Source organism: Hyperoodon ampullatus (assembly GCF_949752795.1).
Source record: "Hyperoodon ampullatus genome assembly, chromosome: 2".
Lineage (NCBI taxonomy): Eukaryota > Metazoa > Chordata > Mammalia > Artiodactyla > Ziphiidae > Hyperoodon > Hyperoodon ampullatus.
Genome location: NC_136915.1, coordinates 45522116 through 45537478, shown reverse-complemented (window position 1 = coordinate 45537478; position 15363 = coordinate 45522116). Strand labels below are relative to the sequence as shown.

Here is a 15363-nt window from a genome sequence, read left to right as displayed (position 1 = left end):
TCTGCATGTGTCTGGCTGCGGATGAGCTGCAGGAAGGGGTGGGTGTGGGAGACTGGGTCCAGCCTGTGTGCGGAGCGGGGGCCCGGCAGGTGCTGCGCTGGGTGTGTCTGTGAGCGAGGCAGAGTGGGGACGCACAGGCTCAGGCACGTGCTGCAGAAAGGCTCCAGCGGTCCGTCATCCTGCAGAACACGCGGGAGAGTCAGGGGAGGCCAGGGCAGACCCGCCAACCACGACCAGCCTGGGACAGGTAGATTAGAGCTGGGGGCTCTGGGAGGGTCAGGCAACTGCAGGCCTGAGGAGGAGGTGCCCCGGGGGTCCAGAGCCAGCGGGTCACCCACTAGGAGGTGCTCCTGGGGGGCCTGGTGTGGACTGGAGGCACTTCGGATCTCTCTGGCCTTTCCCAGGGCCTCTCCTAGGGTCCCGCTCAGCACATCTGACCGTGGCCAATGTCCTCTAGAGGGGGCAGATCTTCTCCACCCCAGGACCCAGGGTACCCCTCGTGAGGGCCACAGCATCCTCACTGAATGGCCAGTCACCCCAGTCGCTGACCCCTGGCTCTGCCTGAGGACAATGCATGGAGAGAAGGGGCTCCAGCTTCATGGCCCAGGGCCCCAGGAGTCAAGTAAGATGACTCCCGAGCACTGCCTCTGGGCCTGCCCTCCACGCTTGGATAGCCAGCCCAGCACACTGCTCCCTCTGTCATCCACTGGACCCCTTTCCCCACCTCCCTCTGTCATCCACCCACGGTATCCTCAATCCCCCTCAGGCCTTTCTCTGACCCAGGCCCCACTTCAATTCAGCATCCGAACAGTGGCCCAGTTGCCTCCTCCCATGGCCACACCCTGGCCCCAGGACTCCCAGCTCCGCTCACTCTGATTCTCCCTCCTGACCACACCTCTCCTCCTGGCTACTCGCCACCACTGTGCCCACTCTCCAACATCCCCCCCAGGAGACCAACCCCTCCTGTCTGCACCCTCTTCCCTTCCCAGCCTGACCCCCAGCCTCCGCGAGGCAGCCATTCTCTTGCCAGTACCCTCAGTTTCCTTGTTCCTTGCCCTCCTGTCCCACACACCTGGCCAAAACCCAAGCCATGGACGGATCCAACTGGTCATCGTCTCCACACCCACCCCCATCTGCTGAGCACCTCCTGCTGCACAGAGAGGTGTGCATCAGGCAGGTGTGACTTCATGTGCAGCTACCAAGCCACTATATGCGTGTAACTGCAGCCACTCGGGAGCAGGGACCCTCCTGCCCAAGCCAGTCCTTCCTCCTGTTCCCACAGGGATGGCTACACCCAGCTCCCTTCTCTTCTAGTTTATAACTCCCCCCTCCACACTGCCCCTCCCCATCAGCCCTCAAGCCAGCTCTATCCCTTAAAAGAGGCATAACGTGAACAGAGCCCTGCCTGAACTTCATGCCCCCTTTCCCACCACCACCCTCTTTCGTCTCTTCACAGTCAAAATTCTTAGAAGTGTCTACACTCCCTGGACCCTCTCCTTTCCAGCCGCTTTCTCCACCCTCTTTGCCCCTGAAGCCGCTCCCCACAAGGTCATGGTGACCTCCTTGTGGATAAATCCGGTGAGTCCATGGCCATGCTCGGCTCTATCCGTCTGTCAGAAGCACGGCTGATTCCCTCTACTTCCAGAGAACCCTGTGCATGGAGGCATAATGGGCATGCACACGTATGTGTGTGTGCACGCGTGCACACAAGGGCACGTGTGCCTGGGGAGGCATGTGCGCATGTACTCGCATGCACATACGTGCATGCAATGGTGCACCTGTCCTGCATCTGTGAATGTGCGATGGAGTATATGTGTGTCTCTGTGTGCACGTGTGGTATGTGTTTGAGTGTGTGCTTTGTGTTAAACATGTGTGTACATGCTTAGACGTGGGTGTGAGCGTGGGTACCTGTGGGTTGGTGTGCTGTGTGCACATGCAGGTGTTTGTGTTGCACACGTGTGTAATCACCCTCTGTCCTGGGCTGCCTGCATTTCTCCTGTCTCGGTGCCCCGGTGCTCTGTCCCAGCTCCTTCCGCCGTTCCCCTCCGGCTGGCCATTTTCTCTCTCTCACTCTCTCTCTCTCTCTCTCTCTCTCCCTCCCTCCCTCTCTCTCTCTCTCTCTCTCTCCCCCAAGGCGAGCTCCCCCAGCCTCCTGTGGCCTCAGTGACTGTTTCAAGGCTGACGATGCCTGGACCCGCATCTCCAGCCCAGACCTCACTCCTGAGCCCCAGACCCACATATCCAGCCCACGCTGGACAACCCCTCCAGCGCCCTCCAAACTCATCACTCCCCCCCACAACCTGCTCCTCCCAGTACTGTCGTCCACCTGGAATTCCAAGCTAGAACTGGCATCTTGTCTTCTCCCTCACCCCATGTCCAGCAGGATTACTTGGGCTCCTCTAGTGTGCACCCCCAGACTCTTTTCAGGCCCAGCTGCTTGTCTGCATCCTCACCGCCCGCCCCCAGCATCTCTGACTTGGATACAGCAGTAGCCTCCTCCCTGGGCCCCACATTCATTCCCTGCTCCCACCATCCCAGCACCTGTGCGGGTCCCAGCAGGGATGCATCACCCTGCATGGAGGCCCCCAGCACCGGCCGGCCTCCCACAGGTGCACTGTCATACCCGACCTCTCACTCAGGGCCTGAGCATACCAAGTGCTCTAACAGATTTGCAAAATGAATGATGAAGCAGGGGACAGAGGGTGAAGAAAGGACAGAAAGACCCAAACTGGGGTCAGGGCCAGGAAACTGGTGAAGCAGGTTAGTGCACCCCGCACAGACCACCTACCTATGTCAGAGCCGGTTACCCTGTCACTACCACCTTTCCTTGTCCTCCTCATCCTCCTCGTCCTTGTCCTTCTCCTCCTCTTCCTCTTCCAACCGGCCCCGGTCCTTGGAAACGTCACCGTACTCATGGTTGCCTTCTATGTCCAAGACCTGCAGGTGCTTCAGCCTCCGGAAGGCACTTTCCACCACAGAGCCCACAGCCAGCTTGTTAAACCTGTGCAGGCCACCCATGTGGGGTCAGCGCGGGGGGCTGACCACGCCCCACATTGACCCAGCCCAGAAGTGGAGCGCAGGGGACGGGCCCTCCAGGAAGACGCGCGGCAAACACAAAAGGAGGCGGCTCAGGAGCACAGGTGTCACAGGGAGCTCAAGCTGTTCAATGTGGCTGCTGCTGGGGGGTAGGGGTGACCCAGTGCAGTGGAGGGAAGGCCTCCCCCATATGTGCTCTCACTATGATTGGGGGGGCAGACACAGACACCTCCTCTCTGCCTGCCCTTTGGCATTAACCTCTAGGCCTGAGGCTCCTGCGCTGCCAGCCTGGAGTCGCCTTGGTGCCAGGTGTGGAGGGGCACACAGACAAGGCCAGGGCCAAGCTGGGCCAGGGATACACTTAGATTTGGGAAGGGGGAGGCTGGGCTCTGATCTCAGGCCCCCTCAACTCTCTGCACCTCAGTCTCCTGCAGGAGCCGAGAGGCACAGGTCATACTGCACCCCGACGTCACCCAGCCTGGCCTTCTGGGTCACACAGCCCCTGGGAGTGCACATACTGCCTTACTCTGATCTGTCTCCTCTCTGACTTGGGGGATGGGGATGGTGGGAAGAACCACCCTGGCTCTGCTGTATGGAAGTTCCTTGCATAGCTGGGTCCCCTGAATCATTCTAAACCCCCAGAACCCAGTGAAGACCTGAACATCTGCTGTCCTGGATCTGAGCCCCAGGCGCAGCCTGGCCAGCTGTGGACACAGTGGTCACCTGTGCTCTCTGGGCTTCAGCCTTCCCAGCTGTAAATTGGGAAGATGCTTTCTGTGGTCCCCTCCTGCCACAGGAACATCAATAACACCCAAATGCTCTGCTTTTTAAATCTTCCAAAGCCCTTTCACAAACCTATGAACCTCACCAGGCCTGGCCAGGACTGTCCCCACCCTTGAGCGCTGAGGAAACAGGGGCTCAGTCGGGTTCTGTGATGTACCCAGGGTCACACAGCTGGTCAGCAGGAAAGCTAGGCTTCAAATACTGACCTCTACCTGCCAGTGGTTCCCATGTGCCCTGACTATCCTGCTGGAGCCGGGCCAGTCCCCAGAGGGGCACGTGCAGGGCCCCAGACGACCTCCTACCTGAGAAAGATCCCTTTGAGGTTGGGTGTGGAGTCAAAGGCGTTGGCGGGCACAGCACTGATCTTGTTGTTCTGCAGGTACAGGTACTCGAGCGACTCGGGGAGCCTCTCGGGGATATCCGTGAGCTGATTCCCGGCGATGTCGAGCAGCTGCAGGGGTGACCAGGGGAGCCAAAGCACTTAACAGCATGCCAAGCTCCCACCAACCCCAGAGCCTATCTAAATCTCATAACCCTGTGAGGTGGGGTCTATAATTATCCCCATTTCCAGGTGGGGAAACAGAGGCTTAGAGAGGTTCAGAGATCTATCCCAGGCCATACAGCCTGTACGGGCCAGAGGCCGGTGCACCTGACTCCGAGCCCTTGTTCTAATTGATGTACATCCTACTCCGCTCCTTCTGCCTTCCCACAGGAATTCACGGCCGAGATGTCTAGGTGTCAAAGTCCTCCCTCCTTAACACACCTGTCACCGCCATCAGACTAAAGACCCCAGAAGGGCAGGGGCTAGGGGTCCTCCAGTCTTTAAATCTCACCTCAGTGGTGTCAGATGAGGGTGGAGATGGGGCTGCTCATTTGTGGATCTCAGGGCCATGTGGACAGGGGCCAGGGGCAAGGGTTCAAAGCCCACAGTGACCTTGGCATGGCAGCCAGGCCCCAGGCTGGTCAGTCTCAGAGTCAAAACAGGCCTAGAGTCCAGGAAGCAGGTGGCCAGGAAAATGGGGTAGTTTTCCCAGGGAGAAGGACGCACCTGCAGCAGGCAGGAGACCAGGACGTGCCCGGGCCCGACTCACTGCCTGCCCCTTGGGCTGTCAGCACCCTTGCCCCGACATACACCTGTGCAGCCACAGGTGGGCTTCCATCATCTCTAAGCTCCCTCCTCACCCTGATGGGCTGGGGCTCAGGGCCAGGAAACTGGGGGCCATGAATCCAGATGCAAGATTCAAGGGGAGCACTCGCTTCAGTCACCTGAGGGAGCCTCCTTGTCACCTCCCCTACCCAGCAGGGCTCCCTGCTCCCCACTGGGTTCCTTCCACATGGTTCCAGCACTTCCTCATTCATTCCAAACATCCTCAGTGCCTGCCCATGGGCACTGGGGGCATGGAATCCACTGAGACGCTGCCTCCGTGCTCAGGAAGCCAGGCTGGCAGGGGAGATGGACGCAACAATCTGACAATAGCAGCAGTGGAACGGGGCTGTGATGAGGGAGCCTGGGGGAGGGGCCCGATCCAGCCTCGGGTGGAGGGAATAGACTGGCAGCCAGTGCAGGTGGGGGCTCTGAAGCAACAAGAGCAGCTGCTTGTAGAAAGATCCAACAGTGAGAGGAAGAGCCCCCTCCACCAGACACCTCATCCCCGACTAGACTCACCCGGGGAAGGCATCTAACCTGCCCATCACCGGTGGCTTCCTGGAGGAGGTGACACTTTAGCTGAGTCCTAGGTATATTATAAGCTCTAGGAGGGCAGTGACCCTGGATCTGTTTTATTTCCCTCTGGGTCCTCAGTTCTAGAGCTGTGTCTGCACATGGTGAAGCTTGGTACAGGCTTGTGGAATGAATGAATGAGTAGGTGCCACCAGGGTGGAGAAGGTGCTTCCAGCAGAGGGGACAGTATGAACAAAGCCCAGTGCACCTGGGAAACGGAGACACTAGGCTGGGAGCCAGGGCAGACTAGGCCTTGAAGGCCGTGGCAAGGGTGCTGGTCTGGGTTCTAAAGGCAGCGGGGAGACACAGAAGGGTCCTGGGTGGGAGTGTAAGGTGAGCATGTTTTTTTCAAGATACCCTCTGACTGCATGTGGAATCTAGGAGTGGAGAGCTCCTAGGAAGCTGGGGTCCAGGAAAGAAATGGGGAAGGCTTGACTTGGTGGTATGAGCAGTAGGGATGGAGAGAAGTGGAGAGATGGAGAGATGTGATGGTAGAGTTGGCAGGGTTTAGGGACAATGGGCGTTGGAGGGCAGACAGCGTGCAAAGGGGGTGTCAAGGCAGCATCCACATTTCCCGTGGACGCTTGGGTGGATGTTGCCCCCTTCAGCGAGTTAGAAAATGCAGCAGAAGGAGTAGGTGTGGAAGAGAGGATAATGGGGTTTGGGCCCCTTAAGAATACCCAAGAGAGACTGGCACAGGTGGTTGGATCCTGGCGTCTGGCACTCGGCCGGGCTGTCTGGGTTGGGAGAGACCCCAGCTGCTCCTGCAGGGCCAGCTGCCAACCCCCAACTCCACCTTCAGGGCTCTGCCCCACCTCCCAGCCTCCCACTCTCAGGGCCTCTCCCCTGTACTCCCCTCAGACATCCCCACCCTGACAGCTCCCCACACAAGCATGTACCATGCACCTATCGCAACGAGGGCCCTGGTCCAGCAGGAAACACAACAGACTAAAATGCCCGCCCCTTGTTCTAGCAGGAAGAGCAGACAACAAACAAGCAAACAGATGATCTGCTGTCGGAAGGGATGAGGGTTATGAAGAAAAACAAAGCAGAGGAAGGTGGCAGGTGGTGAAGGAAGACCTCCCAAGGAGCTGATATCTAAGCAGAGCCCTGAGGAAAAGGGAAGAGCAAGGCCTGAGGACATCTGGGATAGAGGGGCCTGCTCAGGCAGCAGAGCCTCCCAGGTTTCTCTAATGAAGTTCCCTTTCCGCCCCTCATTGGGTTGGCAGGTTTCACTTGTAACCAAGGAGGCTCAGTTCACATGGCCAGATAGCCCTCCTGTCTCAGACTCTGGCCACGGGAGCCACGCTCACTGACCAGTCCCAGAAGCCTCAAGTACACCCCCCTAGGCTCTGCAGACTGGTGAGGCCAGCACCCCTCACAGGCCTGCCGTCCTCCCCTGCCCCAAGCCCAGCCTTCTCCAGGCACCTATCCTTTGCCCACAGGGGGGTGAGCTCCACTCTCCCATGCCACCTGAACTGTCCCCGCCCCTCAGTCCTCCTGAACAATGCCCAGTGCCCCCCGCACCTGCAGCCCTGACCTCCCCTTATCCCCACAGGGCTCCTCAAGCTTGTCCCTGCAGGTGATGAGCTCTGCCTAGCCATGTCCGCTGAGCTCTGCCCTGCGCTCCTGTACCGCGAGCCTGCCATACCCTGGCTATGGCCCAGACCCCCTACCCTAAGGCCCAGACTGCCCAGCGGGTACCTCCCTCACGGCCCAGCCCTCCCGCCCACCCCTCACCCGGGCCCAGCAGATGGGTGGGCTCAGGGCAGCCAGACCAGTAGCCCCCCAACACGGGCATGGCCCTGCCCCCGCCTCGCCCCGCCCCCTCACCTGCAGACCAGCGAGGTCGGCCCAGGCACGGGGGGCCAGGGCCCGGCTGCGCAGCCGGTTTCCCGTGAGGTAGAGCTCCCGCAGCTGGGCCATGCCAGCCAGCGCCCCGCGCGCCAGGGCGGCCAGCTCATTGTGCTTGATCTTCAGCACGTGCACGTTGCGCGGCAGCCCGGGCGGCAGCGTGCGCAGCCGGTTGCCTGACAGGTCCAGGGAGCGCAGCAGGCGCAGCTTGCGGAAGGCATCGCGGTGCACCTGCGGGCTGGTGATGCGGTTGTAGCTGAGGTTGAGCTCCTCCAGGAAGTAGGTGGTGGCAAAGTCGTCGCGGCCGATGCCGGTGATCTGGTTGTGCAGGATCATGAGGGTGCGCACGCGGCGGGGCAGGCCACTGGGCACGCGCTCCAGCGCGTTGTTGTACAGGTGCACCGTGTGCAGCCGTTTGAGGCCCTGGAAGGCCCGCGGGTGGATGCCCTGCGCGCGCAGCTTGTTGCTGTGCAGCAGCAGGTACTCGAGGCTGCGGATGGGGGTCAGCACGTCTGCGTCCACGCTCCGGATGGCGTTCTTCTCCAGGTGCAGCAGCACCAGGCTGCGTGGCAGCCCTGCCGGGACCCGCGACAGGTTGTTGCTGGACAGATCCAGGTACTCCAGGCTGGAGAGCTTCCTGGAGGGAGGCGGGGGATCAGGCCAGTGGGCAGGAGCCCACATGGCACTTGTTTCCAACATTATTCCCAAGGGAGGTGGCAGGGGACCTGCCTCTAACTCATCCCAGCTCCGCCGCTAGCTGACTGGGGGACCTCAATCCTCTCCGAGGCTCTCACTGGTTTGATTCAATGATATATTGATATAGGGAGGATCTAGCATGGTTTCTGACACATAAAAGTTTATTTGAAGACTAATTGTTTTACTAACGCCTTTTGTCCTTTTAGGCTACCCGGGCCCTAAAAACTGAAAATAGATTTGCCTTCAACAAGTATGTTTGAGTTTTTATTTTGTACGAAGAAGACGGCCTCTGCAAACACTTCCTTGCCTTATTAGAATTTTGGCAGGCCTTACATATCATTATTCTTGGGGACAGAAATGTCAGTAAAGGCAAAAGTCTCAAAGTTCCTTCTCTGTGGAAACTGGCCAGGGGCAGGTGGGCAAGGGCCTGGCCATGTGAGCCCTGGGAAGGGCTTCCTGGGTGCCGAGCTCACACTGAGGGCCCAGGGAGGGGCTCACCAGAAGGTCTCGTTGTCCAGGCCCTTATCAGTCAGGTAGTTGTTCTGCAGGTACAGCTCACGCAGGTTGCTCAGCTCACTGAAGGCCCCTGGTGGGATCTTCTCCAGCTTGTTGTTCTGAGAGGTGGGACGGTAGGGAGGGGAGCGTGAGGGGCGGCCAAGGGGCAAGGGCAGAGCCTTGGGATGAGGTGTGGAGAGGGGTCTGGCGGAGCCACGGGCTGGGGCCCAGGCCTAAAGTACTCCCTGTGGGGCTGACAGCCAGGTGCCCGGGCTTCTGCTTGTTTCTCCTCAGCAGACGCTGTGCCCGCCGGCACGTGCTCAAGGCCCCACAGCCTTACTGCTGTGCCCGTGTGGGACTGGGCTCTTCCCCTGCTGTGGTCCCTGCTCTGGCAGTGTTCCTCCCTGCCCTCTCCCTCCCACCTTGAGGTGCAGCTTGTAGAGGGCAGGTGGCAGGTGCTTGGGCACGTGGCGCAGGAAGTTGCTGGACAGGATGAGGATCTCCACGTTGCTGGAGCCATTGAACATGTTGTCCGGCAGCCCAGCATCCGCCAGCTTGTTGTTGTGCAGGTACACAGACCTAGGGGATGAGGCACAGGTGCTCACCCACCCAGGCCTCCCAGCCCCGGCATCACCTCACCTGGTGAGGCTCCAGACCTTGCTCAGTTTGGGCCTGGGGCCCAGGGCACCCTCCTCCCATCTCAAGAACCTCAGACCCCGCCAAATCCAGTCCCCCCTACATAGCCGAGGGGACCAAGGACCCACCCCACAAGTTAGTGGAAGAAACAGGATTTCCTGACCCCAAGTCCCTGCTCCTCTATATCCTTCAAGGTTCTCAGTTATTCCTCTAGTGTTGCAGCCCTGGAGTCCCTGCCTGTCGGCTTTACACAGCTGGCGCTGAGTTCTGTGGACTTCCTGAGAACGGTCCTATCCTTATCACCTCTTTGTCCCTAGTGCCCAGCACAGGATCCTGGCTCAGAGGAGGTGACCCCTCAATTCATTCAGCAAATATACAATGAGTGCCTCCAGGTGACAAGACTGTTCTAGATCCTAAAGATATAGCAGTGGACAGAACCAACAAGCCCCTGCCCTCATGGAGCCACCATACTACAAGGAGAGAAGATAAGGAACAAGAGAAATCCACAGGCAATATAGTTCATTCTTGCTGTGTGGCCTCTCTTGGGCCTCAGCCTTTTCATCTGTGGGAAGGGGCCATGCACAGCAACTCCGGCTCCTCCAGGGAATGGAGAGAATCGAGGTGACAGATTCAGGGACAGAGTGGCACCGGAGGTTGTCAGCACCTTCCCTCCCCAACACCACCCTGTGCTGCCCACACAACTGTGCTGGGGGGACTCACTCCTCCCAAAGCAGCTCTCAGTGAGGGATGGCTCTGCCTGTTGAAAGATGCTCCCTTCCCCTGGGGGCTGGGGAAGGAGGGAAACACCCTCACTCGGCTCCCCGCAATTCCCCAGATATCACCCTCTGTCCTCGCCTCCTGTACTGATGCCTCCTCATCTTTTAGGGGTCAGTCTTCCAGATCCTGTGCCCTTGCAGCCCTGGGCGTCTGTCACCGCAGCCCTGAGCATGGGGCATCATGCCTGCTCTGCACAGCATGCCCCTCCTCCAGGGCCTGTCTGGGCCCTTGGGCCCCACTCAGGGCTGGCAGCCTCTGCCTCAGCTCCTCCCTTTTCTCCAGCCTAAGCCCAGGGCCCCCCTCTGACCTCTGACCTCAAGTTTGGCTTCTGGCCAAAGGTGAGCCCGTAGATCTTGGTGAGATAGTTGGCAGCAAAGTCCACACTGATCAGGGCATTTGGCAGGAACCGGGGTGCCAAGGTCAGCTGGAAAGGGAAGAGTTGGTTAGAAGGACCAGTGGCAGGTCAGAGGCTGCTGCTGAGTTACACTACCTGCTGCTCATCTGAGCCCCTTCAATTCGTCTCCTCCCTGCAACCAGAGCCATCTTTCTAAAATCCTCAGTAACACAAAATCAGTTCCCCATAGTCCTGAGCTTGGCACTCAAAGCTCTCCAGCCTGTCCCCTGCTCTGCCTGTTCTCCTGGTCTCTCCCCTCATTGCCCCCCGACACTGGCCCTCTGTGCAGCCACAGTGAGCAACCACACTTCCCCAGACCCGGCTCATAGTGTCTACCCTTCATTCATTCAATAGTAGTCCCTGTGTCTGCAATATTCCAGGCACAGTTCCAGGCACTGGACATGTCCTAGGGAACAAGATACAGAGATACCTGCTTCCACCTCCACCACCAAAGCTTACATCCTAGTGAATAAACAGGAATAAAAGCACCTGAGAGTGATCACTGCTCTGCAGGGAATTCAAACAGACTGATGACAGAGAACGACTGGGTTGGGTGCTTGGAGAACAGGTAACACTTAAGGCATGACAGCACCCTAAATGCTGTCTGCGGGGAGAGCACCCACACAGCAGGGGCAGCAAGCAGAGGCCCTGTGTGTGGGGTCTGCCAGGCCTGGGGGTGAAGCGGAGTGTGAGGGGGCCAGTGGGGAGATAAGAGAGGCAGGCGGGCCCAGACCACACAGATCTGCGGGCCTTGGGGAGACGTGTGGGTTTCTTCCTGGGCCGAGGGTGAAGCCACAGGAGGGTTTTAAGTGGGGAGGGGAGATGGAGAGGTAGAAGTGAGGCACGATTTTGTAAAGCCCCTCTGGCTGCTCTGAGGAGAATGGGCAGCAAACAAGGAGGCAGGGGCTCCACGTCTGTGTCCCACTGCGGGATGGCGGTCCTGGGCTGCTGGGTGTGGGGAGCTGAGGGCCTGCAGTGGGACCATACGTGCATGAGCGAAGCACACCTGGATTTGTGGCTCTGACCAGTGGTGTTGCAGGTAGTTGGAGATGCCCTTTCCAGAGGTGGGGAGACAATGGGAGGACTGGGGTTTGGGGGCTGTGGCAGGAAGCACCAGTTCTACTTCTATTAAAGATCTGGGGGAGATGCTGAGGAGGCAGGTGGACCTTTGAGTCTCAAGTGGGAGTAGGGGAAAGGCTGGAGACTGCCTCTGGATGTGGCCATGATGTAGATGGGTGTTACAGGCCAGGGAGGAGAGACAGTCTCCTTGAGAGTTCAGAGAGAGGGGGCCAGGACAGAGCCCTGGGGCAGGCCAAATATCTTGAGGTTGAGTGCCTTTATGTCTTCACTCATGCTGTCCCTTCTACTGTGGTGCCCTCCCCCTTGAGGCCTCTGGCTGAAATCATATTACCCTTCATGGTCCTTCAAATGCCATCTCCTCCAGGAAGCCCTCCAGCACCCCCTCCCCATGGGGATGAGCTCTCACCCCACTATGACGATGTAGGTCTCAGCCTCTGCCATTATCTGACCGCTCTGAAGCCCTGGGTCTGGGCCATGTCTGAGCAGCAACAGGAACCCAGCAGCTAGCCCAGAAGAGTCCCTGGTGCTTAGCCCCCCACACCCTGCCCTGCTGAAGGCCCCTCACCTTGTTATTGGCCAGGTACAGGTAATTGAGGTTGATCAGATGCTCAAATGCCTCCTCCGGGAGCCCTTCAAAGGACAGGCATCAGTCAGAGCCCTGGATGAAGGAGACGCTACAGGGGAGCACGTGAGCACTGACCGCCCCCGCACGCACCCCACTTGCCAGGACAGGGAGGTACTCCCTGGGGCAGGTGTGGCTGTGACCCCTTCCCAGCCCCTCCCAACAGGCTTGCCCAGCCCCTTTTCCTTCCCCTGGCTCTCAGGGGCCCAAGCTGAGAAGAGCAGATGGGAAGTGTCCACTGAGAAATGACTGATCCTTCACCTACTCAGGGCAGCCTGGGTGGGAATGGGCCCCCATAAGGTCAGGCCACAGGGCAGAGGACCTGCCAGGAAGGAGTGCGTCCCTGGGGGCAGCCCCAGAAGGGTCCTCTTCATACCTAGCCCCACAGCAGGGCAGGGCAGGGCTGTGGCCTCTGAGCTTCCACCCCACCTGGCCCTCCCCTGCCCCATCTGGCAGATGCAGTGTCAGAACTGGGCTGTCACTGGGAGCCCGGCCAGGCTGGCCCTTCTCCAGTCCTGAAGTCGGCCTCTGACACTCGGTTCTGGGCTCCCAGACCCTCAGATGCTGGGACTCACCCAAGTATCTAACTAGAGGGAACAGTTACATAAACTGTGCAGCATCCCTTCACAGAATACCCTGTGTATAATAATAGCCACGGAGAGTTTTTAGCAACATGAGATTTGCAGCTGAGCTAATTGCTAAGTGAAACAAAGCAGTTCTAATAGTTATAATATTCATACTATCAGTCCAGCTATGAATTTAAAAACACAAAGAAAAAGGACTGGACTGAATTCTGGTGATGGTTGTACAACATATAAACTTACTAAAACTCATCAAATTGTACATTTAGTTCGGGTAAACCTTATGGTATATAAATTATGCTTTTTCTTAAAATGGAAAGAAATATACCAAAATGTCAATAGTGACTAAACTCCAAGTGGCAGAATCATGAGTGGGTTTTTTTTATTCCATTTTATTTTCTATACTTCCAAATTTTCTACTATAATCAGAAACTATTTTCATCATCAGAAAAATGATGAAAAATAAATTTTAAATGTATTTATAATTTAAAAGTTTAAATTTTTAAAATTTGAGGACTCTACACTGTTTGATTCTAAAGGCCTTCTGTGAACTGAAGAGTCTGTGACTCTTCAGGCCCTGGAGTCTGAGTTGCTCTGAAGCCTCTCCCCTGATCGGACTCCCGGGTCTCAGAAACGCCCAGTGGCGGCTGTTAGGCAACCAACCACAGGGAGCCCCTGCCATGGGGCCCCAATGCCAGCCCAGCCTAGTCCTGCTCTTTCCCATATGCCAGGGTCTGCAGGGCGGGGCTCTCCCCATGGGCACCCAGTTCCCTGCCTGGGGTTCCGGTCCCCAGCCCTGGGTGATCCCTCACCTCGGGAAGTCAGGCGGTTGTTCTGGAGGTTCAGAGTCTCTAGCCGATTCAGCCGGGAGAGCTCCCTGGGGTAGATCTTCTCCAGCTGGTTGTTCTGGGGAGTAGGGGGATGGGGGCGGTGAGGGGGTGCCCAGGACTCCTGCCCCATTAGAGGCCTGCACCCACCCTCAGCCAGAGTCCCAGGAGCCAGTCCCTCTGTTGGGTGCTTCCCTTGGGATTCTGCCCCGTGGTGGACGAACCCTGGGGACCGGCTCTGAAGCAGGCCCAGATGTGGGCATTGCAGGCTCAGCAGTAACCACAACAGAGGTGTGGGTCCCCCTTCTAGGATCACCGCGCACATGCACACGGGCACCCATAGGCAGTTCAAACTTGGAATGTGGTCTACCCTCCACACCTGCTCCCTGCATGTTCCCACTTAGTGACAGGTGTCCCAGCCCATTCTCCCCTCCCCCAAGCCAGAAACCACTTTTAGTTCCCTTTCTATGCCCTGTAGACCCCACTTCCCTTGAGATGCTTTAAAACCTGGGTCAGATACCACCTCCTCCAGAAGCCTTCCTGGGTTGGATCAGGGGGCTGGATTAGGAGCTGCCCTGGCCTCACAGCACTAGTCCTTTATCTCTATTTGTTATCTCTACCTGTTTAGGTCTCTGCCTCCCTCACAGACTGTGAGAGCCTCAAGGGCAGAGCATGTCCGAGACCTCCCTACATGCCCAGCACCCCACATAGGAGCAGAAACATACAGCAGGTACACAGGAGCTATTTGATGAATGAAGCAACAATAAGTGCTGCCCTCAGCTCGTCCCTTTCCCTCATAGGCTACCCCGGTCTTGGGCTCCCACCACTGGCCAGCCCAGACCCCACAGGGCTACGTGACCGTGGGCCAGTCACTTTCCTTCACTGGGCCTGGTCTCCTCTGGAAATGGGTGCGACAGACCCTCCCTCTCCCCCAGGGCTGCTGGGCCGCACGAGGGTGTCATGGGCGCACCAGTGCTCCCTGAGTCCCCGTCTGGAATGCCATGTCCCACTTCTTCAGGTTCTAAAATCTAGCCTGTGCCTCAGCTGGGGAGAGCACTGTGTCCCCTGAGCCCCCAGGGCACCCCAGGGGGGTCTGCTTTGCTCTCACTTTCCTGGCCTGTAATGGAGTCTGAGGTGCCCTGTCTGTCCAGAGGGTCAGCTGCTGGGGAGGTCTGTGTCTGTTCTCAGGGCCTGACTCTGCTGACAAGGCCTCAGCCCAGACTGCCCCCGTGAGACAAAGCAGGTCATGAGGTCACTGTGCTCTGTACCTAGGACGCGGGCGGGGGGCGGTTCACGCCCCGTGGTAGAGCCAGCCTCCTCGAGTCTGACCTGCCCTGCGTCTGAGGGCTGCGGCGCGGGTGGTTCTGGGGCGGGAGTCACCGTGTGGGGGGCGGGCCCTGGTGACCGCTGGCGCGGCGCCGGCCTCACCTGCAGGGACAGGTGGTTGGTGTGCTCAGGCAGGTCCCCCGGGAACTCGCGCAGGTCGATGCCGCCGCAGTCCACGACCCCCTCCTGGGAGCAGGCACAGTCTCGGGGGCAGTCGATGGTGGGCGGGCCGCGCCCCGGCTCCTCAGGGCTCAGGACCAGCACCGGCTCCTCTTCCACGAATTCATTCTCTTCAGGGCTCAGGCTGTGGGCTCCACTTCGGCCAGACACGGGGGCCCTCACGGCGAGCCCCGGTCCCAGCTGCAGCTGCAGCGGCAACAGCAGCAGGAGCAGCAGCGCCCTGCTCCGGGCCATGGTGCCTGCAGGAGGGGTCAAGTCAGACCCACCTGGGCACCAGGGCTGACTTAACCTGTCAGGTAGAGCAGGCAGGGGACCAGGGCCCACGAAAGTCATAATGGGGCCCTCCAGGCCACAAG

General features: G+C 58.7%; 1 protein-coding gene across 1 annotated transcript; it reads right to left on the bottom strand.

Moving 5' to 3' along the window:
- Window positions 1–2814: 2814 nt before the first annotated feature.
- Window positions 2815–15241, bottom strand: PODN (podocan; the record flags this gene model as incomplete). The annotated part of the gene is made up of 9 exons (XM_079720809.1): window positions 2815–3001; window positions 4122–4270; window positions 7373–8030; window positions 8588–8703; window positions 9007–9163; window positions 10312–10421; window positions 12037–12101; window positions 13487–13580; window positions 14930–15241. The coding sequence occupies 9 exons, from the start codon at window positions 15239–15241 to the stop codon at window positions 2815–2817; spliced, it is 1848 nt and encodes a 615-aa protein (XP_079576935.1).
- Window positions 15242–15363: the final 122 nt, after the last annotated feature.